At 41.2% G+C, this 25507-nt stretch overlaps 1 protein-coding gene across 2 annotated transcripts in view; it reads left to right on the plus strand.

Annotated features, from left to right (window-relative positions):
* Positions 1 to 4370, plus strand: part of ZC3H6 (zinc finger CCCH-type containing 6) — a 65867-nt gene extending 61497 nt beyond the window's left edge. For both annotated transcript variants that reach the window (XM_065929855.1, XM_065929854.1), the window contains one exon: positions 1887 to 4370. In XM_065929855.1, coding sequence (XP_065785927.1) covers positions 1887 to 3358 — 1472 coding nt within the window. In that variant the 3' untranslated portion in view covers positions 3359 to 4370. The remainder of the gene's footprint in view (positions 1 to 1886) is intronic.
* Positions 4371 to 25507: the final 21137 nt, after the last annotated feature.

The raw sequence follows: 25507 nt of genomic DNA on the forward strand, positions 1-25507 counted from the left end.
GCAAAACATGAAATTTATGAATGACTATGTAAAACTGGATAACACTAGTAGCCACAAGTTATTATATAAACATTGTTACATTTGCAAAGAAGATAGTATTAAACCTTCATTTATTTAACATGACAGGGAAATGAGGAATTTCCAATAAGTTAATTTCCTGTATAATTTATACTTACTCCTTTAGGTGCTAATTTTAAGAAATAATCATTTTAATGGTAATCTTTCTTTAAAGTGTAACAAAGCCTTATATTTTCATAAAGAAGAAAATTAAAACTTTTCTAAATGATATAAAATTTTATATATAATACTATAAAATTGATAATGTTTTATAAGGCTTGTTTTCTCAGAATCAGAAAACATCTTAAACAGATTTTTTTGTGTTTGTGTTCATTCTTACAAATGTTATTGCCTTTGTGAATTTATTTGTCCTTTGATAAAAAGCTGATAGAAACCTTTTAATCATTTTCTGTCTAATACCTGCTTTCCACTGACCTCTCTGCTGTTCTACTTTCTTTCTGCTCCATATTCATTCTTATTCCAAAAAGAATTTAAGACTGCTTATAAAATATGTTTATTTTATGTGAAATAAAATGAAAATTAAAGGAAAATTAAATGAAATTAAAGTGAAAATTAAATAGCATCTTACCTTTGGATTGGATTTGGATTAAGTACCAAATTCTATGAGGAGTGAAACTCCTACACAGAAATGTTTAAAATGACTACAACAGTTGAAAGTGAACCACAGGTCTAGCTCTAGACTTTCTGGAGATCAGAGAGAAAAAAGAGAGATCCGGTGTCTAGAAGTAGTTTTTTCGGACACTGAGGTATGAATTAAAGTTTTTGCCGTTGTGATACAGTGTATACTATTTTAAAGTCACATCCTCCCCTAAATAGGAGTGCTTGTTCTATAAGCATTCTTTGTTCAAACTAACTGTGTAATGCTAAATTTCCATGTGACAGAAACGCATCAGTGAGCAGTGAGATAAAAGTGAGAATATATGTGCTGTTCTATTGATTCAAGGTATTCTATGATATACATAAGTGTGTGTGTGTATATGTGTACATATATACATGTACATGGCTAATTCAGAGATAATCTATGTATGTTTTAATGGAGAGGAAGGAGACCCACTCTCCTGAGGCGTCAGTTTTTATTTCCTTCTCTACTAGAGAAAAGACCTCTGACGGTTAAGCTTCTTAACATTATGGCTCACACTGAAGTTACATAGGCTTTAAGAGTAAGGCCCAAAGTTCTCATAAAGTTAAAGTATGTAAATTTTAGGGTGTTAGTTTTATTTGTTGCTTTTAATTTAGTGTTTGAGTAATATATTCACAAGGTCAGACATTTAAAAATATATGACAGAAAAGCCTGGGGCCCATATATGCTCAGTTCCCTTTGCTTTCTTAACCATCGTTGTTAGTGTTTTGCTTTCTTTCCAGGTTTTTTTTTTTTTTTTTAATAGCTCTCCCTTGTTATCTGATAAATTCAGAGATATGAAATTTAAGAGGTTGCTTGAATTAAAGAGAGCCAACACATTTTGGTATTTCTGTTTTAGAGTGTTTTCCCTTCTCCCTCAGCCCTGTCTTAGCACACATTTCTGAGTTCCCTTTGGCCAGGTGGAATGAAAGGTCCAGACTCTTCTCTGACTGGAAGGACATTTTACATGTCCTGATGCCATACTTCTTTCTTTATAGAGTGCAGTGACTGAACTGTTAGTTGTTATATCACATCTTATCTTGTTCCAGTGTTGAAACTGTCATTTCTATGATGCATTGTCTTGAAGTTAAACTACCCTTATTTCAGAAGTAGTCTATGTGTTTTTTAATCTTAATTAAAGCCAAATATGAATGCTTCACTCTTTACAATAGTATTTGTCTGCATTTAGATGAAACAGTTAACTGGTACTCCAGTAGTGAAGAGGAAGAAGGGAGCAGTGTGAAGTCAATACTGAGAACATTACAGAAACAAACAGAGACTTTGAGGAGTCAGCAGCAGCCTTCCACAGAACTTGGCACTCCTACTGACCCAAGACTTGCTAGAGAGAAGAATAAGGGAAACCAAGTCGTTGACCCTAGACTTAGGACTATCTCAAGGCAAGACATTAGAAAATCTTCTGAGTCTGCCCCACTGGATCTCAGACTTGCATGGGATCCAAGGAAATTAAGAGGGAATGGAAGCGGTCATGTCAGTTCTGCTGGTGGAGCCAAGTTTGATTCACATCATGGCAACACCGGTCCTAACATCAGGCACAAAAGAGGAGATGATGACGATGAAGATACAGAAAGAGAACTGAGAGAAAAGGCTTTCTTAATACCTCTGGATTCTTCCCCTGGTGCGATGCTGCAGGACCCAAGGTCACAACTGAGACAGTTTAGTCACATTAAAATGGATATTACCCTAACCAAACCCAACTTTGCCAAACACATCGTGTGGGCTCCAGAAGACTTACTACCAGTTCCTTTACCTAAACCTGATCCAGTCTCTTCAATCAATTTACCTCTGCCCCCTCTTATAGCTGACCAGAGGCTCAGTAGGTTATGGAATACAAAATGTGATCTTCGTCAAAATACAGTGCCCACTGATACAAAACTAGCCGCCAAAGTCAAAATTAACACAGCAAACAAAGAAGGCTACCCAGACCAATTTGGAGACTCACATAGTTCAGGAAGTAAATTAGGAGATCCTAGGTTACAAAAAAATTTTGATCCTAGACTTCACAGACTGCACAATGCAGAGCCTCATCAAGCAGTCATGAAGGACCCCCATATGTCAAAGACTGCCCCTCCTGCAGGGGCCAGGTCACACCCGGGCTCATCACAGCCCTCAGGAGCGGCACCTAGCAGTTCTGGTCCTGGGGCTTTACCTCCATATGCCCCCAAACTCTCATCTTCAGCTGGCCTTCCCCTGGGCACTCCGGGTTCAGTCCTTAGCGGTATTAGTTTGTATGACCCCCGGGAACAAGGTTCATCCTCTACATCAGAGCTAGCAACAGAAAATGCAGAGAACCAGAAAAAAAGCGGGAGTTTAAAATGTAGTGACAAAAATGAGCCTCCTCCCGGAGAAGCAATCCTACCACAGAAAATCGCTCCGAATGTGGACGTCCCTGTTGACCGCCCAGCTGACCCACAGACGGATGTTCGCCAGAGTTCCGGTACCGTTCAGGTTCCAGCAGTGCACAGCCTTCCCATTCAGGCATTAACAGGCCTAATCAGACCCCAGTACAGCGATCCCAGGCAGTCGAAGCATCTGGGACAGGTGAGCCCCACCCCTGGTGATGATCCCAGCAAAGAAACAGATGACAAATCTCTGAAGGAGGTTTTTAAAACTTTTGACCCAACAGCTTCACCATTTTGTTAGCTGTTGTGTAACCAAGCAGTTCTTTTCTCTCTCCTGACTGTTGCAGTCCCCTGCTGTTTTGTAACTGTTTTACCTCTATAGTTTATTTATTTTTAAATTATAAACACTTTTCAGCTGCTAGTATCAGAACCACACGAAGTTATATCCTCCAAAGCCTGTGGTATTTTATATAGTATTTTTATAATTTTAAGAGACTGTAGCCATTGACATAGAAGCCTATATATCATGTTAGTTTCAGTAAAAGTACTTTTACTGTAAATAAACCATCATGAACTCAACACTCTGCCTGAATATATGCCACTTGTCTTTCATAATCAGTGTTTAGATAAATGATCACCACTTTTATATGGTTGTTAGTTTCAAGCAATATAATGTACATTACTTTTCAGAAACAGTATTTTGACTAGGATCCTCTCAATTTGTCAACACAGAACTGACTAATATGTAATGCTAACTGCTAGCTTAAATTTTAAATGAAGTAAAGAAAACATTTTATTAATCATTATTAGCAGAGCAGTTCATGTTTAAGGGCATCACTTTTATTATTACTGGCAATATTATTTGTGTAAATGAAGCATTTGAATGTCATTATCTTTTAAATGTATTTTATGGTATATTGTATCATAGAAGTTGGAGATATATAAATAGAATGTTTTCCTAAGGTAAAAAATTTCCAAATTCTCTAACATAACTTTTTAAATTTAATTTTTCATAATAATAGTTATGAGTTATTGCTGTTGTGTTATGATGTTTATGCATTCTGATGTCTTTTGTCTTTAGCAGCATAATTTATATTACTTTTTCAAATTGTGTAGCTGCAATAATTGTATTCATCATGACTTTGGCAGTTTTTAACAAAATTTTAAAAGATCCAGTGTGTCTGTAGTGATTTATTGCATTGATAATGTTTTAAGTGTGCAGGTTCTATATTTTTTCTTAAATAGCGAAAAATCACAGAGATGGTATAGTCAACTGTATATGGCTATCAATAAAGACTCTCTTTCAGATCTCATCTGACTGGCATTCTGTAACAGAGGAGACTGCTTGGTGTTTTAATGTATTTAATGTCCTCATAGTTTGGAAACCTCCTCAATGGATTAGAAATTGTACTTTTATGAAAAATAATTTGTATTCATTCTTGTATATTTATTGCAGTATATAAATAATGGCAACCCTACTTACTTTATACATATATTATTTATAACTAAAACTAAGTATTACACTTAAGTCTCAGGCTAAGTGTATATATTAATATCTTCAACTAGAGGTATCTGACAGTGTTTGCTAGTAACAACTCCAATAAGTAATTTAAAAGGAACATTTCATTGTAAAAGGTGATGGAAGTAGAGGAAATCACAGTTGAGAAGTGATTTTTAAAAATATACAGCAACATGTTTATGTGGGAACCTAAAGCTCAGCACATGGCTTAATACTAATGTATATCTTTCCTATTCCCTTCTTCACTTTTTGCTTTTCTTGCTCTGATCCCATGCTGAAATGAGGTTGCAGTTAAGTGAACAAGAACTCTGCCTGTCTACCTCAGAAGTTCATTGTGTTCTAAGTGGAAGGACAGTTGTTCAAGGGAATGTGAGTTCCTACTATTTATACTTTGGTTACATTGTTGCCTAAAATGGTTCTAGATAACATTTTATGGTTAAAAAATGAAATTTACAGCTATTATAGAAAGTATTTTCTGACTTGCTGTCCTTTGGAAGCAAATTGAAGGATAATTGATTAGTAAAAAAATCCTTTATGAATGTTCGTATAAGCTACTTGCCGAATTAATTAGAAGAGAGAGAGGGAGGAAAGAACTTATGATGGTTAGAGGTTTATGACAGTGAATTCATATCCTTGTTCTGAACTGATTTATAGGTGTTTTATCTCAGTGTCTAGTTTGTTATTTGTGAAATGGGTATGATTTTGACTGTTCACAGATTGGATATAAGGAGTGAATGAATTATTATTTTAAAGTATTTGTAAATATAAAATTGATTTATGACTTTCACACACATAACCATTACATTCCCACTGGGCTTGCATTAAGTTGTACAGTTTCCAAAATAGCATAATACGGTTTGTGTGGCTCATCAATTCTATGAAGTTTCAGATGATAGTAAGACACAGTAGAATTGCCTGAGAAGTTGTTTCAGAGAGTATTAACCCATCAAGTTAGCAATTTCCTTGAACATTTTGTGTATCAGTAAGTCACAGGACTTTTTCTGCTTTAGAGCTCTGTGGGCTTGTAGTGTCTGTTCAGGGTCTGACTTCTGTGCTCACTTCAGACAGGTTGGATGTTGACAGAAGGTGAAAATCCTGTGATGGTCTGCGTTGTGCTTTCCTCACTTACGTGTTATGACTTTGTGTTTTGTGACTGATGTGTTTGCTTAAGTCATAGCATGTGTGGTGTGGGTGAAGTGGCCAACTCAATGGGGGACTGTTGGCTTTTAGAAACAATGAGAATATTTACTCCCACCTCTTAATATGTATTTCTGCAACCATGCGACATTGAGATCTTTCTTAGTGATCACTTGTTGGGAAAAAGTGCATTTTTCCTTTGGTTAATGGCATCTTGAATTTTGGAAATTCCTAGCGATCTGGATGTTAGAGCTTGTCAATATATTTCCATTTGTACAGCGCAGAGTCTCGTGATAGAGACACTCTCCCTGAGTTCACTCTTCTGGGCTGAGGACTGTGCTTCGCAGGGGCTGTCTGTGTGAAAGGCCGTACCTCAGAGGGCTGACCTGCAGTCAGGCAGTCCAGTGATAGTGCCCCTGCCTCCTTCAGTATCGGGCTTTCTGGGAATTTCTAGGATGAAGAGTTATAATCATCTCTTCAGAAATGGTTTGGGAGCACTTGATAATATTATGTTCAAAGTTTAGTAATCATTAGTAAATTTGCTTAGTTTAAATAAGGCTTAGTTTAGGAAGTGTAAGCCTTAACAAAATGTAACTGAAGAGTGTCTGAGTGTTTGAAGTTGTTTTCCTCACTTATGTGTTATGACTTCATGTTTATGTAATGCCTTCTCCCCCAAGTAACTTACTGTGATTTGCAGAACCAGCTTCAGTAGTTACCAGTTGCTGTGCTGCTGGGGTTTTGTTTCTGAGTATGGTATTTATCAGCAGGACCTACCAGCTGTAGCAAAACCCAAATTTAGCCTGGGTTTCATGGAAAGGATACAGACCTAAGAAAGGACTTTAAGTTAATGCCAACATAACATTGAGAATTTCTGATTTTAAAATAAGAAATGACAAGTATGTCTTAAAATTTATGCTTCTGGAGGCTGAACGCATCTGCGTCTCCTTGTTCTCCTGTTTCCCCATGGGAACAAGCCCAGTTCTGTGCACACGGTAGGTGTTTTGTTAACTGCTTCCTGGTTGCTTCCCAGCGTCCATCCGAGTTTGGATTTTGCAGGTGCCTTCATCTGTCACAATAGATGTGGCGGACTTCTGGATTGTATTAGAAAGAGTATGGTCATAAATTATGCCTCTTTCATTAGACACAGGGCACCAGCCTTCTCTTTTCTTGTCTCTTCTTCCCACCACCCACCCAAACAATGTGAACGTAGGGTTATGGCAGCTTTTATTTAAGAATTACATGTTTCTACAGTTATTCATGATTCTAAGAGTCCTTCAAGCTTTACAAGATGATTTAACTACTTCATTTTGAAAGCTTGACTAGATCAATAATTTATCCACATAAATCTGTGAAGGATTCATTCTGTACTTTGAAAGAACTGCATACTAGAGTCTCATGTTTTCATTTTAAAATGTTTCTCTAATTTTCCCCTTCCGATTCTCCTGAAAATTCAACCAGAATTATGAAGATATGCCTAACCTAGTGAATTTCCAATAGCATTTTATTCTAACACTATGAATAAATTTGAGTCTTGTGTTTTGTCCTTCATTACCCTTTGGAATACAACAGTCATGTGTTACAGTTGGGAAAGTCATTGTGGACAAAAAGAAAATCTGCTTGTCACAATGACTGTGAGTTCTTGGAATAATATATTATAGCTTGGTTTATCATTGACTCTCTTGTTTTTTAAACTTAGAATTTATGAGAAGAAGGTTATTATATAGCTAGTTATAGCATTTTAGAAAAAAAATAAACCTTGTAAATTATCAAGCTCCTTGCTCCTTGGCTCAGTATCTACTAATTTTAATACCTCTTGTGAGGGTGTTAAGGTTGAGAGGAGTGATGAAATTTGCATTAGGTAATATTATTTTGTCAAGAATCTGATATATAGATTATTGTAAAGGAATTACATACATAGAGGCCCAATTTTTTAAAAATTAATCACGTTGTTTCCAAACTTCCATTACAAGTAAGGTCTTGGGGATTTTTCATTAATGATAGACTCTATTCCAAACTTCCATTACAAGCATGGTCCTAGAGACTTGTCATTAATGATAGACTCTACATTTTATGTGCTTTTTGTTATTATTTTTTCATTTTATATACTTTTTAAATAGAGAAGGTGACAAATAATTAATTATTGCAGATAAGGGGTTTTAGTCCACCTCTATTTTATAGGAATTTGCCCTCCAAATATTTGAGAGAGAAGTCAAATAAGATAGGAGACTATCTTTTCCTGAGGTAGAATATTTCCTTTAAAAGTGACAATCGAGAAGTAGTCATTTCTATACTTACTTGCCAAAGTTAAAAAAAAATTTTATGTTTCATATCTTAAACCCACTGCTCCCCCACCAAGGATTCAGAAAGGGCTCAGTATCGATCCCGGGTTCCAGCGCCCAGGTCATTTCATTTTTTGTCATTTCTAGGCTGCTGTGCTTGCCCATGGTGAGGGCGTTGACGGCATTCGTGTCCTAGGGTGTAGTGTGTGTTTGGTGAGGGGTGGCGCCATGTCCAGATTGCTGGTCACCCTTTTCCTGTGAGATTTATAAGCACCATCTGTAAGCTGAAATCCAGATTAAACCTATTTGGTACGAAGTAGTGTTTTTTAATAAAAAAAACTTCCTACAGTTATTATTTCAATTCCCCACATATCTCAAATGTTGGGGAAATGCTTTCTTGACTGTTTCACTTTGGAGGATTTCAGTAGCCATTAATTTAGTAGATTAACTAAATCATTAATCTGTTGTCTGTTCAAAAGGTACCAGCAAAGGGTATACTTTGCTGAACTGATAAATTATTCTACACCAGAACTAACAAATTCCTTGGTAACATCAGGAATATCTTATTTTCCCCCTTCTCATTTACTAGTAACTTTTCCAAGTTGCATTCTGTTGTTGCAAGTTTCTGTAGTTTTCTTCTGTGACATCTTTCTATTGTCTGACTTTAAATAAAAATATTTCTAATAATACCTGTCTCACAGTGCATTGCTTTGCTTTAATATTAACAAATATTCAGTAGTTAAAGGTGGACTGTCCGGGATCCATGTTCTCATGAGAGTTTCTAAATGGAAAGCCTCCAGGCCTTCCTGAAAGAACATAGCAGTAAGCCATCCTTCAGTTTATCCTTGGTGCACAGAGATTGTACTTTACTTAATCACACAGATTGACAGCATTTAAGGCCCTCTCCTATGTAAGGAAGTGTCTCTTACACTAGCTTAACTTAATTTTCTGTTAAAAAGATCTGAATCTGAGAGATTGCTAGCAAATATAATGCTCAAAGTAGAAAAAGAACTCTTTAGGGTCAAAATAGCTGTGAAAAGAAGAGAAGCAAAAAGCAAAGGAGAAAAGGAGAGATATACTTGTTTGACTGCAGAGGTCCAAAGAATAGCACGGAGAGATAAGAAAGCCTTCCTCAGCGATCAATGCAAAGAAATAAGAGGAAAACAACAGAATGGGTAAGACTAGAGATCTCTTCAAGAAAATTAGAGATACCAAGGGAACATTGCATGCAAAGATGGGCTCAATAAAGGACAGAAATGGTATGGACCTAACAGAAGCAGAAGATATTAAGAAGAGGTGACAAGAATACACAGAAGAACTGTACAAAAAAAATCTTCAAGACCCAGATAATCACAATGGTGTGATCACTCACCTAGAGCCAGACATCCTAGAATGAGAAGTCAAGTGGGCCTTAGGAAGCTTCACTACTAACAAAGCTAATGGATGTGATGGAATTCCAGTTGAGCTATTTCAAATCCTAAAAGATGATGCTGGGAAAGTGCTGCACTCAATATGCCAGCAAATTTGGAAAACTCAACAGTGGCCACCGGACTGGAAAGGTCAGTTTTCATTCCAGTCCCAAAGAAAGGCAATGCCAAAGAATGCTCAAATTACCACACAGTTGCACTCATCTCACACGTTAGTAAAGTAATGCTGAAAATTCTCCAAGCCAGGCTTCAGCAATATGTGAACCATGAACTTCCAGATGTTCAAGCTGGTTTTAGAAGAGGCAGAGGAACCAGAGATCAAATTGCCAACTTCAGCTGGATCATTGAAAAAGCAAGAGCGTTTCAGAAAAACATCTATTTCTGCTTTATTGATTATGCCAAAGCCTTTGACTATATGGGTCACAATAAACTGTGGAAAATTCTGAAAGAGATGGGCATACCAGACCACCTGACCTGCCTCTTGAGAAACCTGTATGCAGATCAGGAAGCAACAATTAGAATTGGACATGGAACTACAGACTGGTTCCAAATAGGAAAAGGAGTACGTCAAGGCTGTATATTGTCACCCTGCTTATTTAACTTATATGCAGAGTACATAATGAGAAATGCTGGGCTGGAAGAAGCACAAGCTGGAATCAAGATTGCTTGGAGAAATATCAATAACCTCAGATATGCAGATGACACCACCCTTATGTCAGAAAGTGAAGAAGAACTGAAGAGCCTCTTGCTGAAAGTGAAAGAGGGGAGTGAACAAGTTGGCTTAAAGCTCAACATTCAGAAAACTAAGATCATGGCATCTGGTCTCATCACTTCATGGCAAACAGATGGGGAAACAGTGGAAACAGTGGTAGATTTTTGTCTTTTGGGGCTCCAAAATCACCACAGATGGTGATAGCAGCCGTGAAATGAAAAGACGCTTACTCCTTGGAAGAAAAGTTATAACTAACCTAGACAGTATATTAAAAAGCAGAGACATTACTTTGCCAACAAAGGTCTATCTAGTCAAGGCTATGGTTTTCCAAGGCTATGGTTTTTCCATCCATCATGTATGGATGTGAGAGTTGGACTATAAAGAAAGCTGAGCGCCAAAGAATTGACGCTTTTGAACTCTGGTGTTGGAGAAGATTCTTGAAAGTCCCTTGGACAGCAAGGAGATCCAGCTAGTCCACTGTAAAGGAGATCAATCCTGGGTGTTCATTGGAAGGACTGATGTTGAAGCTGAAACTCCAATAGTTGGCCACCTGATACGAAGAGCTGACTCATTTGAAAAGACCCTGATGCTGGGAAAGATTGAAGGCTGGAGGAGAAGGGGACGACATAGGATGAGATGGTTGGATGCCATCACCGACTCAATGGATATGAGTTTGGGTAAGCTCTGGGAGTTGGTGATGGACAGGGAGGCCTGGCGTGCTGCGGTTCATGGGGTCGCAAAGAGTCTGACACGACTGAGTGACTGAATTGAGCTGAATTGAGGGTCTAAATAGGATTTCATTGTTCTCTCAGAGAGTAAACTGGTCATTCCTCCCTCTAGAGCAGGAGCAACAAAGAAGTGGCTAGTCACATTTGCCTCAAAGGCCAGGAAACATCATTAAAAGATGTTTTCTGACTTCTGTTCTAACATGTTCAATGGCCAAGGGCTCCCTCTCTGAATTAAGGGAATCAAGTAGATTCGTTGTTGTTGTCCAGTTGCCAAGTCATGTCCAACTCTTTGCGACCCCATGGACTGAAGCATGCCAGGCTTCCCTGTCCCACACCCTCTCCCGGAGTTTGCCCAAGTTCATGTACATTGAATCACTGATGCCATCCAACTGTCTTATCCTCTGTTGCCCCCTTCTCTTTCTGCCTTCAGCCTTTCCCAGCATCAGGGTCTTTTCCAGTGAGTCAGCTCTTCACGTCAGGGCTAAAGTATTGGAACTTCAGCTTCAGTCCTTCTAATGCACAGGCAGGGTTGAATTCCTTTAGGATTGACTGATTTGATCTTGCAGTCCAAGGGACTCTCAAGAGTGCTCTCCAGCACCACAGTCTGAAAGCATTGATACTTCGGTGCTTAGCCCTCTTTATGGTCCAGCTCTGACTTGTGTAGGTGACCACCAGAAAAGCCATCGCTTTGGCTAGATGGAGAGTTTGTCTGCTGAGACTGCCATCTGGACACCGTGTTGAGTCCATGACATAGATGGAGTACCAAGTGCCAGCAGCCGTCCCACATGCGGCTTCAGGAAATGCTGAGTGCCTCAGCCTCCTGCCACATTTAGGGGTGAAACGATGAGAAAGCCCACCTCAGTGATCAACACAAAGAAACAGAGGAAAACAACAGAATGGGAAAGACTAGAGATCTCTTCAAGAAAGTTAGAGATACCAAGGGAACATTTCATGCAAAGGTGAGCACAGTAAAGGACAGAAATGGTAGGGACCTAACAGAAGCAGAAGGTATTAAGAAGAGCTGGCAAGAGTACACAGAAGAACTATACTAAAAAAATCTTCGTGACTCAGATAACCATCATGGTGTGATCAGCCACCTAGAGTCAGACATCCTAGAATGAGAAGTCAAGTGGGCCTTAGGAAGCTTCACTACTAACAAAGCTAGTGGAGGTGATGGAATTCCAGTTGAGCTATTTCAAATCCTAAAAGATGATGTGCTGGGAAAGTGCTGCACTCAACATGCCAGCAAATTTGGAAAACTCAGCACTGGCCACAGGACTGGAAAGGTCAGTTTTCATTCCAATCCCAAAGAAAGGCAATGCCAAAGAATGCTCAAACTACCGCACAGTTGCACTCACCTCACACGCTAGCAAAGTAATGCTGAAAATTCTCTAAGCCAGGCTTCAACAGTGAACTTCCGGATGTTCAAGCTGGATTTAGAAAAGGCAAGGAACCAGACGTAAAATTGTCAACATCCGTTGGATCATTGAAAAACCTAGACAATTCCAGAAAAACATCTACTTCTGCTTTACTGACTACGCCACAGCCTTTGACTATGTAGATCACAACAAACTGGAAAATTCTTAAAGAGATGGAAATACCAGACCACCTTATCTGCCTCCTGAGAAACCTGTATGCAGGTCAAGAAGCAATGGTTAGAACTGGACATGGAACAACAGATTCATTCCAAATTGGGAAAGGAGTATGTCAAGGCTGTAAATTGTCATCCTGCTTATTTAACTTCTATGCCAAGTACATCATGCTAAATGCTGGCCTGGATGAAGCACAAACTGGAATCAAGATTCCTGGGAGAAATATCAATAACTTCAGATACACAAAGGACACCACAGAAAGCGAGGAGGAACTAAAGAACCTCTTGATAAAAGAGGAGGTGAAAAATGTGGCTTAAAATTCAACATTCAAAAAACAAAGATCATGGCATCTGATCCCATCACTTCATGACAAATAGATGGGGAAACAATGGAAATAGTGACAGATTTTATTTTCTTGGGCTCTAAAATTACTGCAGATGGTGACTGCAGCCCTGAAATTAAAAGATGCTTGCTCCTTTGCATGGAAAGCTATGCCCAACATAGACAGTATATTGAAAAGAAGAGACATTACTGACAAACGTCTGTCTAGTCCAAGTTCTGTTTTTTTCAGTAGTCATGTGTGATTGTGAGAGCTGGACCGTAAAGAAAGCTGAGCACCAAAGAATTGATACTTTTGAACTGTGGTGTTGAGAAGACTCTTGAGAGTCCCTTGGACTGCAAGGAGATCCAACCAGTCCGTCCTAAAGGAAATTAGTCCTCAATATTCATTGGAAGAACTGACACTGAAGCTATTCACTCCAATACTTTGGCCACCTGATGCGAAGAACTGACTCATTGGAAAAGACCCTGATGGTGGGCAAGATTGAAGGCAGGAGAAGGGGATGACAGAGAATGAGATGGTTGAATGGCATCACCGACTTGATGGATATGAATTTGAGCAAACTCTGGGAATTGGTGATGGACAGGGAAGCCTGGGGTGCTGTAGTCCATGGGGCACAAAGAGTCAGACATGACTGAGTGACTGAACTGAACTGAATTGTGATCCATTGGTTAAGAATCCATCTTCCAATGCAGGGAAAGTGGGTTTGATCCCTGGTTGGGTAATTAAGATCCCATGTGCTGTGGGGCAGCTAAGCCCATGCACTACAACTGCTGAGCCCACACACTGGAGCTCATGGAGTACAACTAGAGAAAAGCCCATCAGGATTAACAGAAAATCCTGCATGCCACAACTAACACCAAGACAGCCAAATAAATAAATTATATGTACATATTTAAGGTGATTTTTAAACTGAAATCTGATGTCTGAGTGGGCCAGGAAGAGATACATTCTAAGGAATGGTAACAGCTTGTGCAAAGACCCTGAGGCAGGACTTCTGTATCTGAGGAAGTGAAATGAGGCTAGTGTGGTTGGATCAGAATAAGAGAGAAAAGGGTGTGAAAGGCTAAGGTGGAGAAGGAGGCCAGAATGAGATCAAATATGTTTTCACACAGATATTGTTGAGAATTTGGAGGAATTGGTGTAGGAAAAGGAAGCATACAGGAGGGGCTTGCTGATTTGAGTAGAGTCGTTAATGTGTGTCTGGGTTAGAGAAATGCCTCCTACATTCCTACATCTCGTGGGTGCCCAGTTGGCACTTAGCAAAAGCAGCCATCATCAGAAAAGAAACTGGTAGCTGCAGTGGTCATCTAGTCTTGTAAATAAAGTTTTTTGGGACAAGGGCCAGGATTGGAGTGACACAAGCAGTCAGGGCTATGCAAGGGTGGAGTCTGATCCTGTCTTTATTAAAAATGTTGATGTCTTTTTCATCATGCATTTTTGCATTCATTTTGATTCTTAACACTACTGTATTAAAACGTTGAAGTGAAGTGGAAGTCGCTCAGTCATGTCCGACTCTTTGCGACCCCAGGGACTATACAGTCCATGGAATTCTCCAGGCCAGAATACTGGAGTGGGTAACCCTTCTCTTCTCTAGGGGATCTTCCCAACCCAGGGATTGAACCCAGGTCTCCTGAATTGCATGCGAATTCTTTACCAGCTAAGCCACCAGGGAAGCCCATTAAAATGTTGTGTACCTTTAAAAAAAAAAAAAGCCTAATAGAAAAGGATACAGTTAACCTGATTTCTGTAAAATAAATATCAGTTTGTTAGATGAATTGGAGCAGGGAGCAGGACATTTTATGAGGAGGAAAGGGTGAGAGCAAAATACATGGAAGTATGAAATAGAAATATCTATTCAGATGACTACAAGTGACTTTTTCTTACTGGTCTCATAAGGCTAGAGCACAGATGGAAATTAAGTGGAATGGTGTGTCTGTCTGTTTGGGAGGCATGGAGAGTAGATAACATAGATATTTCATGGCAAGTCTGGTAAGTCCTGCAAAGGGTTTTGGACTGTATCTCATATGCAGTTAAGGTCACTGAAGGATTTGAAGCCAAAAGGAGGCATGAATAAAGTTGCCAATCAGAGTGGTTAAAATGGCAACAGCATGGAAGAGATATGCAGTGCAGGTGGCATGAAGCAAAAGGGAGTCAAAAGTCATAAACCGCAAAGATGAAAACTGCAGAAAGGAGGCCAATGGAGAACGGAGTGTCAAGAAGGGAGTAATCATTAGTAATCATTAGTAATCTTGCATGGGTCAAGAACTCTTAAGAGACTGAATTCTGAGATCACTTTTCATCTGACAAGTTGGAAAAAGATGAAAAACTAAGCCAGATTTTTTAAGACTTTATGGATGGTAATAAAACTGCAAAGATAGATTAAATCTACTTATAGAAACATAGTTGTAACTGGAAGGAGAAATTCCAGTGAATGTTACCCAAGAAAAGAGCATTGAACATAAACCGAAGGGAAGGTAGTCCAAAAAGAGAGAGTAAGTACTTCTGCTGGCCAAGACTGAACAAAATATACAAAACATTGGTCTTTAGATATTGGACATTAGGCAGCATAGGACAATGATTTTTGTTTTTTATTGGAGGATAATAACTTTATGGGCTCAGATGGTCAAGAATCTGCCTGCAATGCAGGAGACCTGGGTTTGATCCTTGGGTTTTTAAAAAGATCCCCTGGAGAAGAGAATGGCAACCCACTCCAGTATTCTTGCCTGGAAAATCCCCATGGACAGAGGAGCCTGGCGGGCTACAGTCCATGGGGTTGCAAAGAGTCGGACATGAGTGAGCAACTAAGCATAGCACAATCACTTTATAATATTGTATTGGTTTCTGCTGCACAACAACATGGATCAGCCATAAATATGCATACCTCCCCTCCCTCTTGCGCCTCCCACCCACCCCCAGCCCATCCCATCCCTCTAGGTTGTCACAGAACACCAGGTTGAGCTGCCTGTGTAATACGGCAGCTTCCCACTAGCTAGCTATTTTACACATGGTAGTGTATATATGTCAATGCTACTCTCTCAATTTGTCCCACTCTCTAGGGCAACGATTCTTAACAGGAAAAACAAAAAAGTGAGTCCTTGACTAAGCCAGCTTAATTCCTGGAGAGTTTCCAAGCTGTGGTAACCTGAGGGGGAATCCAGGGAGAAACCAGCGGTCTCAGCATGAGAAGACCGAGTTGGGAGTCCAAGGAACACAATGGAGCTCTAGTTTGTAGGGCAGAGAATGAGAAGATGAGAGATACACAGAGAGAAAGCTCAGAAAGCCACACGTCTTCAGCTGTGTACTCATCAACACATATGTATGAGAAAACTTTCCTGAGGTCATGAAGAGGATGAGAGGAGACATTCCCCAGAGCTTACCACAGAGGTTTCTTGCCATCATCCAGAATGGATAAATCATGTAAGTAAAGTGATATTGGATAAGGCACTCAGAAAAACACTGCTTCAATAGTGAGGCAAAATAAATCCTAGAAGAAATATAGCATTGATCCTATCCAAAAAAAAAAAAAGGCTTAAAAGAACCAGACTGTTTATAGATAAATTAACTGCATCCCAGAGTTCAAGAATACTTACAGGGATATGAAACCCCCCAGCACATATTCAAGTTAAAAGTCACAATGCCTGGCCTCCACTCACTATTACCAGACATGGAAAGAAACAGAAAGTGCCAGGAAGGTTCTGGCAGCTTCCTTAAGTAAGACAAAGCTGAAAGACCTGGGAAACCACAGGATTTTGCAGAACAGAGTACTGGAGAGGAGAAAGCTGCACAGAACTTTGGGGGATCTGCAAAGGTTTCAGGGAGTACTGATGAGTGTATACCTGTGAGAAAACTGCCAGGAGCTGAAAAGGTTGGAGAGAATTGTGTCTAGGGCTAGTACAGAGCCAAGAAAAGCACCTGTTCTCACCAGACAGAATGGAAAACCTCATGATTCACAAAGTGTTGGACAGAATACACAGAAGGGCCTTGCCTCAGAAGGAACTATTTCACCTTAGACTGAACCCTACTCTCATCCCACTTAACAAATCTTAAAAGCAAGACAGAAAATAGGAAACTGTTTCCAAGTAACTGTCTCCCAGAACCAATTCAAGAATATTTATAGGAACACAGAAATAGCCAGCACACCAAGACAAGTGTCTGGCACACAGTAAAAAGTCACCAGACATGCAAAGAATCAGGAAATATTGCCCGAAGTCAGGAGGCAAATGAGTCTATTGAAAGCAATCGAGAACTGACACAGATATAAGAATTTGTAGAGACAAAGATATTTAAAAAACTATTAAAATTGTATCCCACGAGTTCATAAATAAAGGCTTAGGAAATATTTTAAAAGCCAAAGTAAATTTTAGAGCAAATAATATTTCCAGGAATGAAGAGATTGCTTTACTAATGATGAAAGATTTAATTCATCAAAGTGATATAAATGTTTACGCACCTTTAAAAATAAAAGAAGCAACTCTGATAGAACTATAACATAGAAAATTCACAATTACAATTGCAAATTTCAATATCCTACTTTAAAAATTGATAGAACAGGTAGAAGGGAAATCTAAGGACCTCAAAGGCTTGAGCAGCAGTGTCAGTCAAGTTGACCTAACTGGTTTTTACAGAGCACTCCAACTAACAATAGCGTAATGTACTTCCTTTTCTGGTGTACATAGAACACTTGTCATGATAGACTATAATCCAGACCACAACACGAGGCTCAATAAATTTAAAAGGATTATGAACTATAAAGTATGCTTCTTGACCACAAAGTAAATCTTTGGAAATCCCACCCCCCACACACAGATATTCTGAAACTAAGTAAGTACAGTTCCCAATAATCCATGAGTCAGCAAACGATTTTAAAAGAAAATTAGAATGTATAATGAGAAAGGAAAAAGTAAAAATTGGCGGGATGAAGCAAAAGTAGAGCTGAGAAATCTATAGCAGTAAAAGCCTATATTAGAAAAGAATGCCAGAAAACAATGATCTTACCATTGACATTCATAAACTTGAAAAAGAAGAGAAAATTAAAACAGAAGTTACCAGAAGAAAAGAAATGTAAAAAAGAAGGAATTCATGAACTAGAGAATGAATCTTAGACCAAGTCAGCTAAATCAAAAACTGATTATATAAAAAGATAAAACTGATAAATCTCTATATAGACTTATCAGGGAAAGAAGAGCAAAGACAAATGACCAGTATCAGGAATGAGAGAAGTGACCTAAATAAACTGCTGTTTCTGTTTCTGTTTCACTTACACTACTATCCAACTATTCAACTATTAAAAATTTTCCTGAAGAAATGAAAGCATAGAAGGTTTATTTGTTACAACTCCAAGCTGTAAGCAATTCAAATGTCCATCAACAGGTGAGTGGATAGAAAAAGTGTCCTATATCTATATAATGAAATACTACTAGGCAATGAAGAAGAATGAATCATGATATACATTGTATTATGGATATCTCAAAATAGTTATGCTGAATGAAAGAAGCCTGAGGGGGCAAAAGGACACCTACTGTATGAATCTATTTTTACACATGTCCTATATACTGCAAACTAATCTTTTTAATTGAAGTATAATTGATTTATAATATTGTATTAGTTTCAGATGTACAATGTAGTGATTTGATTTCTTTATACGTTACAAAACGATGACCACATTAAGGCTAGTGTCCACCCGTCACCATACAAAGTTATCACAGTATTACGGACTGTATCCCTTATCACGCACATTAAGTCTCTGTGGTTTACTTATGTTACAGTAGAAATTTATGCCTCTTGACCCCCTCACCTGGTTCGCTCATCTCCTCACCCCTCCCCTCTGGTCCTCACCCATTTGTTCTCTGTAACTACGAGAGTCTGCTTTCAGTTTGTTTTGTTTATTTGTCTGTTTTTTTTTTTAGACTCCATGTATAAATGAAACCGTATGTGTTTGTCTTTCTCTATCTGACTTATATCCCTTAGCTTAATACCCTCTGGGTCCATCCATGTTGTTGCAAATGGCAAGATTTCATTCTTTTTTTATGACTGAGTAATACTCCATTGTGTGCGTATATTTATCCATTCATTTGTTAATAGACACTTAGGTTGCTTCCATATCTTGCCTGTTGTAAGTAGTACTGTAGTGAACATAGGGCTGCATATAGCTTTGCAAACTGGTGTTTTTATTTTCTTTGGAAAAATACCTAGAAGTGTAATTGCTGGACATTTACTAGTTCTATTTTTAATTTTTTGAAGAACCTCCATATTGTTTTCCATAGTGGCTGTACCAGCTTTCATTTCCACTGACAGTGCATAAATGTTCCCTTTTCACCACATCCTCACCAATACTTATTTGTTTTTTTTTTTTTTTTTTGATAATAGCCATTTGACAGGTGGGAGGTGATATATATCTTTGTGGTTTTGAGTTGCATTTGCCTGACAGTTAGTGATATTGAATATCTTTTTGCGTGCTTGTTGGCCATCTATATGTCTTCTTTGGAAAAATGCCTGTTCAGGTCCTCTGTCCATTAAAAATTTTTTTTTTATGTTGAGTTGTTTAAATTCTTTGTAGATTTTGGATATTAGCCTGTTCTGCCCGTAGTCTGAGTCCCCGGTCGGGAAAGAAGACTCCACGAAACAATGCAACTCGCAATAGGGGAATTTATTACTGACTCGAGCCAGGGCCTCCCACCCTCACCAGGTGTGTGAGGACGAAAGGCCCCGAGCCCCAGTTCTCTCGGGTATTTATTAGGTCAAAACAAGCAGCAGGTAGTTGGCGCAATCGGATTGGTTACACAGTGGGTAGTTGGCATAAGCAGATTGGTTACACAGTTGCAAGGTAATTTTTGTTGGCCCTACGTGGGGCTTTCAGCTTTCCCTTGATAGGTTCCCTTTCTTCTGGCTAGGCATATGTTGATTGGCTAGCTCCAGGTAGCCTGATAATTATGTTACCCCGGGAAACCAGGCCTACTCCTAATCTAGGCTGCCTGCCATGGCGTTAGCCGTGACAGCCTCACATTTCCCCCCTGTCTTTATACTTTTGTAGAGGAATCTTTTTCGTCACTCTGTGAAATTGACTGATATTGTTGTCTCAATACCATAATTTGGATGGTATTTAGGTGCTCCCTAATAAATGAGACCAGACGGTTTAAAATGCATGGACCAAAGGTCAGTAACAATATTAATACTATGAGTGGACCCAGGAGGGTGGAAATCAAAGTGGTCAACCAGGGGGAACGCTGAAACCAAGATTTAAACCAGCCTTGTTGGGCTTTTCATTTTCTCTTTCACTGGGCTAGTCCCTCTCTTACTTTCTGGAGAGATTTTTGTACCACCCCTGAATGGTCGGTATAGAAACAGCATTTTTCTCCCAGTGTTGTACATAATCTTTCTTGTTGCAGAAACAACAAATCTAAACCTCTCTTATTCTGTAACACTACTTCAGCCAAGAAGCTCAAGGATTCTTGGAGGTGCAAAATGGACTGTTCCCATGGTTTTGCAACCCCAAGCAGTGCAATAAAAAGAGTCAACTCCCCCACACATTTCAATTTGGTTCCGATCCCTTTTTCTCCCTGGGCAGACATAGACATGCACCTGTTCGTAGTACTGTGGGCCTTTTCACTCACAGTTACGGGTGAACAGACCAAAAGAGCCATGGGCAAAGAACTTGGTCAGTTGGTGGGGACCAAACCCATTACTGTCAGCCGCCAGCACGCACAAATCAAAGGTCAGTACTGGCCACCATGTCCCTTTGGGGGCCACGTTGGAGCTCGAATTAAGCACTTGTCCAGTCTCAGGATTGTAGATCACCCAAGTCAGGTTAGCTGACTGATGGGGGTTGTGGCTGGTTGCTCCCGGGACGATGAAAACTGTTATCAGCAGGAGAGTTAAAAGGGCTCTCGTCGTACAAGTTTCAGTTTCAAAGGGTTTGACGGGTGAGGTCTTGCCTCCCATTCTGCTTGCATCTTTTCCTGTTCTTCTGGGGTGGCTTGCCGCACGTGATTGCAGTGAACCTAGGGCCCGATCCCGTCGACCTTAACAGCAGTAGGAGTGGTAAGGAGAACAACATAAGGGCCTTTCTATTTAGGTTTTAATGCTTTAGATTGGTGTCGTTTTACCCAAACCCAATCATCCGGGCCAATATTATGTGAGGAGATGGTCCCCTTGCTTGGACCTTTGTGTATCTCTCGAATTAATTTCCAAACATGGCTATGCACCTTGCTTAATGCCATCAGTGATTGCTGGAATTGTCCCAAGGTAGGGGTGGTAGGCATTTTCTCTCGAATATAGGACACACAGGAGGGGGTCTTCCATACAGAATCTCAAAAGGTGTAAGATTCAGCTTATAAGGGATGTTATGCGCTCGAAAGAGCTCGAAGGGAAGGAGGGTCACCCAGTCCCCGCCAGTCTCTATTGCCAACTTTGTCAAAGTTTTTTTTTAGGGTCTGATTCATTTTCTCAACCTGTCCTGAGCTCTGGGGATTATATTCACAATGTAACTTTCATTTTGTCCCCAGAGCTTGGGCCAGCCCTTGTACAATCTGGCTTACAAAGGCAGGTCCGTTATCCGAGCCCATAGTCACTGGCAGCCCGTACCTAGGCACTATCTCCTCTAAGATCTTTTTAGCAACCACTGTTGCTGTCTCTCCCTTAGTAGGAAAGGCTTTTACCCATCCTGAGAAGGTATCTACCAGAACCAACAGATAGCGATACCTGTACTTGCCTGGTCTTACCTCAGTGAAATCTATCTCCCAGTGTTGCCCTGGCTCTTCCCCTCGGTACCTCGTTCCAGTGTGCTGCCTTTTTTGTCAAGGGAACCTCAGGCAGGCTGTCTGGAGAAGAGTCAAGGTCTTTTTTTTTCTCCCAAGTGTGTAGTTGTGTGCAGGTGTTCACATAGGTGACGACCAGGATGGCAGGCAATATCAGGTTGTTGTTTTGATCTTGGTACCATCTATCTTTGTCATCTTTCTGGAGGGTGGTATCCTCGTTGATCTGGCAGCTGCTTTAAAACCCCTTTGATGGCATGGGGGGTGTAAACCCAGAGATGCTGTCTATATGTCAGCTTGTCGGCATCGTGGACGAGGAGGGCAGTGGCTGCAATAATGCGGAGGCAAGGGGGCCACCCAGAGGCCACTGGGTCCAATCGCTTTGAAAGGTATGCTACCGGCCGCTTCCATGGTCTCCATTGTTGCATCAAGATCCCCTTTCCTATTGTTTGCTTTTCATCTACAAACAGCTGGAATGGCTTATTTGAGTTAGGCAGGGCAAGGGCTGGGGCTTTTAGTAGGACCCGTCTGAGTGTCTGGAAAGCCTGTTTCATTGGCTCAGTCCAAGTCCAGTTTGGGGTCTCTTTACTTCCCTCATACAAGGGCCGGGCCTTCTCAGCAAACCCCATGATCCACAGTCTACAATATCCAACAGTCCCCCAAAACTCTCTCACCTGGCGGGGGGTCTTGGGCTCTGGTATCTGCAATATTGTTTCCTTCATGGCCTGAGTTAGCCACCTTTGCCCCTGCCTGATCTTATACCCCAAATAGGTGACCTCTTGCCCGGATATTTGCGCCTTTTTTGCGCTAGCACGATGTCCTAAGGTGCCTAGAGTCTGTAAGAGGTCACTGGTGGCACGGCTGCATGCCTCCTCTGTGGTTCCAGCCAACATAAGGTCATTCACATATTGCAGCAGGATGACCTCTGGGTGGCGAGTCCAGTATTCACAGAGGTCTTTACTCAAAGCCTCATTAAACAAGGTAGGGGGGTTTTTGAACCCTTGTGGGAGGTGGGTCTAAGTTAGTTGTACTACCAGTTGGACTTCTCCCTCAGTCCACTCAAGGGGAAATATTTCCTGGCTCTGGGCCGCCAGGGGTAGGCTAAAAAAAAGCATCTTTCAAGTCCAACACAGTGTACCAAGTGTACTCAGGCAGTAGACTGCTCAGGAGGGCATACGGGTTGGGGACAGTAGGGTGTATGTCACTCACCCGCTTGTTGACTTCTCGTAGGTCCTGGACAGGTCTGTAATCCGTACTCCTTGGCTTCTTCACCAGTAGTAACGGGGTGTTCCAAGGGGATTGGCACCGCTTGAGAATTCTGGCATCCATGAGCCGTCGAATGTGGGGAGTGATCCCCCACCGAGCCTCCTGGCTCATAGGGTATTGCCTCACCCTCACAGGCGTCGCCTCGGCTTTTAGTTTGATGACGACCGGATGTCTCTGTTTAGCCAGTCCCATTCCTGCTGTTTCTGTCCATGCCAACGGGTATTTGTGGACCCACGGTTGTATATCTGGTGCTATAACCTCTGAGGGCTTAGGCACAAAAAGTCTGTATTCATCTCTTAAAGCTAGAGACAAGACATGTATCGGCTGTCCAAGTCCATCCGTGACTGACATTCTCCCAGGGTCAAAATGGATCTGAGCATTAACTTTAGTCAACAAGTCCCGTCCAAGCAGAGGGGCTGGGCATTCTGGTATCACCAAAAATGAATGGGACACCTGATGGGTCTCCAGATTTACTTTCCATTCTGTGGTCCAAAATATGTTTGTCCCCATGGCTTCCTGCACCAAGCTGGATTTTTTTAGACGTTGGTCCCGGGTTTTGATTTAAAACAGTGTTGGGTGCCAGTGTCCACCATGAAGCCAACGGGTTTCCCCTCTACATGTATGGTTACCCAGGACTCGGGGAGGGGTGTCGAGTCTTTACTCCCCTAGTCCACATATAGAACTCGAGTTCCAGGGGAAATTCTCTCTTCAGGTCCCTCTTAGGGCACTCCTTTTTTAGTGCCCCCGTTCTTTGCAGTAAGCGCACTGATCTTTTTAGGGCCTGCCTTTTTGGTCTCTCTCTCTCTTTTTTTTCCTGTCTGGGGGCCTCGAGGCTCCCTCAATTCTGTTCTGGCCTTTATCCCCCCAAAAAGAATCTTGGCTAGCTCTCTCTGGTTCTTCCGGTTTTCCTTTGCCCTATGTTCCCTATCTTTTTTTCTGATCTTCTCAGGTAGTTCCCTTCCCTCCTGACAAAGTCGTTCCTCCCTTTCTTCTGGGGTCTCCCTATTATTAAATACCTTTTCAGCTGCTTTCAGTAAGTCTTGTATTGTCTGTTCTCCTAACCCTTCTATCTTTTGTAATTTTCTCTTAATATCTGGGGCTGCCTGATTTACAAACGCTAGTAGGACTGCAGCGCGTGATTCCTTAGCCTGGGGGTCCATAGGTGTATATTGCCTAAAGGCTTCCATTAGCCTCTCTAGGAAGGCTGACGGGCTCTCACTGGGCTCTTGCCTTACTAAATTTACCTTTGCCAAATTTGTCGGCTTCCTAGCTGTGGCCCGCAGGCCAGTCATTAGAGTCTGGCGGTACACTCGGAGACGCTCCCTACCTTCCACTCGCTCAAAATCCCAGTTAGGCCGCAACAGAGGAAACCCCTCGTCCACGAGATGAGGCTGGGCGGTTGGTCTCCTGTCGACCCCTGGGACCCGTTTCTGCGCCTCTGCCAGGATTTGCTCCCATTCTTCTGTGTTGAAGAGCACCTGCAACAGCTGCTGGCAATCATCCCAGGTGGGGTTATGAGTGAACAAAATGGGAAAAGGGCCAGTATTGATAGGTTCGCTCTCCATCCGAGTTAGCTGGTCCCACCCAGACGGGGAGTGCCTGTACAGTAGATGAAGGTAACTCTGGGTCCCCATGATCTCGCTCACCCCCACCCCCTCTATTATCTCTTCAGGGTTGGGACTCCCTCACCCCTTCTGATTCATTGAGGAGGGGGGCTCTTTCCCCCGGGGGAACCTGCAACAGAGGAGGGGCATATGGCGGGGGCCTAATTTCCGTCTCCAAGTCAATCAGGTTCCGGTCCGAGGATTCCTGCAAGACCGGTTTTGGGCCCTTATTCTTCTTGACTTCTGGGGGAGTGGGAGTTTCTGTAACCAGGGCCTGTACATTAGGAGAATCAGGGAGTTTGTGAACAAAAGGTTTTAACCATTCGGGTGGATCTTTTACTAGATTTTGTCAGACCATAACATGTGGGACTTGGCTGGGGTGGCCCCAGGTATCAGGAGCCATAACTTTTTTTTTTCACCGCCTGAATAATAGAAGGTTGAAAAGTTCCTTCTGGAGGCCATCTAGCTTGGAAGGTGGGCCACTCTGCAGAGCAAAAGATTATTAATTTACTCTTTGTAACCAGTAGCAACGGATCATACACACTAGCCCTGACCTCCGAGAAATGATCAGTCATGAGAGAGAGACTGAGTAGATTTTCTTTGCCTCATAGTGAGAGTCAGAAGAAAGTCACCGAGAATTACCACCAATAAATCCTATCGGGAGTGGTGGCGGCCAGGAGGTTGGGCTTGTGGTATGCTTTTGGAACTGCTTATGTGCCTGCGTCGTTGCACGGAAGTTTTCTTGCTGGGGGCGGGCACCCTAAGGATTTCTAGCCCGTTCCGTGACCCCCTTATCCTTTCACGGGAGTCTTCTAGTGGCAGGCGCCCTATCGGCTCTTAAGTGCCTGTCCCGTGCCCAAACGGACGGGTTTTTATTTGGCCAGATTCTCGGTTTAGAATATGAGAAAAAAGAAAGGAGTTTCACCCTCTCGGGCTCCCGTTACTGGGGCGGACCTGTTGGGAGGCCTTCAGAATCCGCCAGGGAGTAGCCCTGGCCGGGACTCGTCAGTTGCCTCGACAACTGTCAGCCTGTTCACTGAAACTCCCAGAAACAGAAATGAGGCTCCAAGGCTTTATAGGAAGTAGACAACAA

Source organism: Muntiacus reevesi, chromosome 3 (assembly GCF_963930625.1).
Source record: "Muntiacus reevesi chromosome 3, mMunRee1.1, whole genome shotgun sequence".
NCBI lineage: Eukaryota > Metazoa > Chordata > Mammalia > Artiodactyla > Cervidae > Muntiacus > Muntiacus reevesi.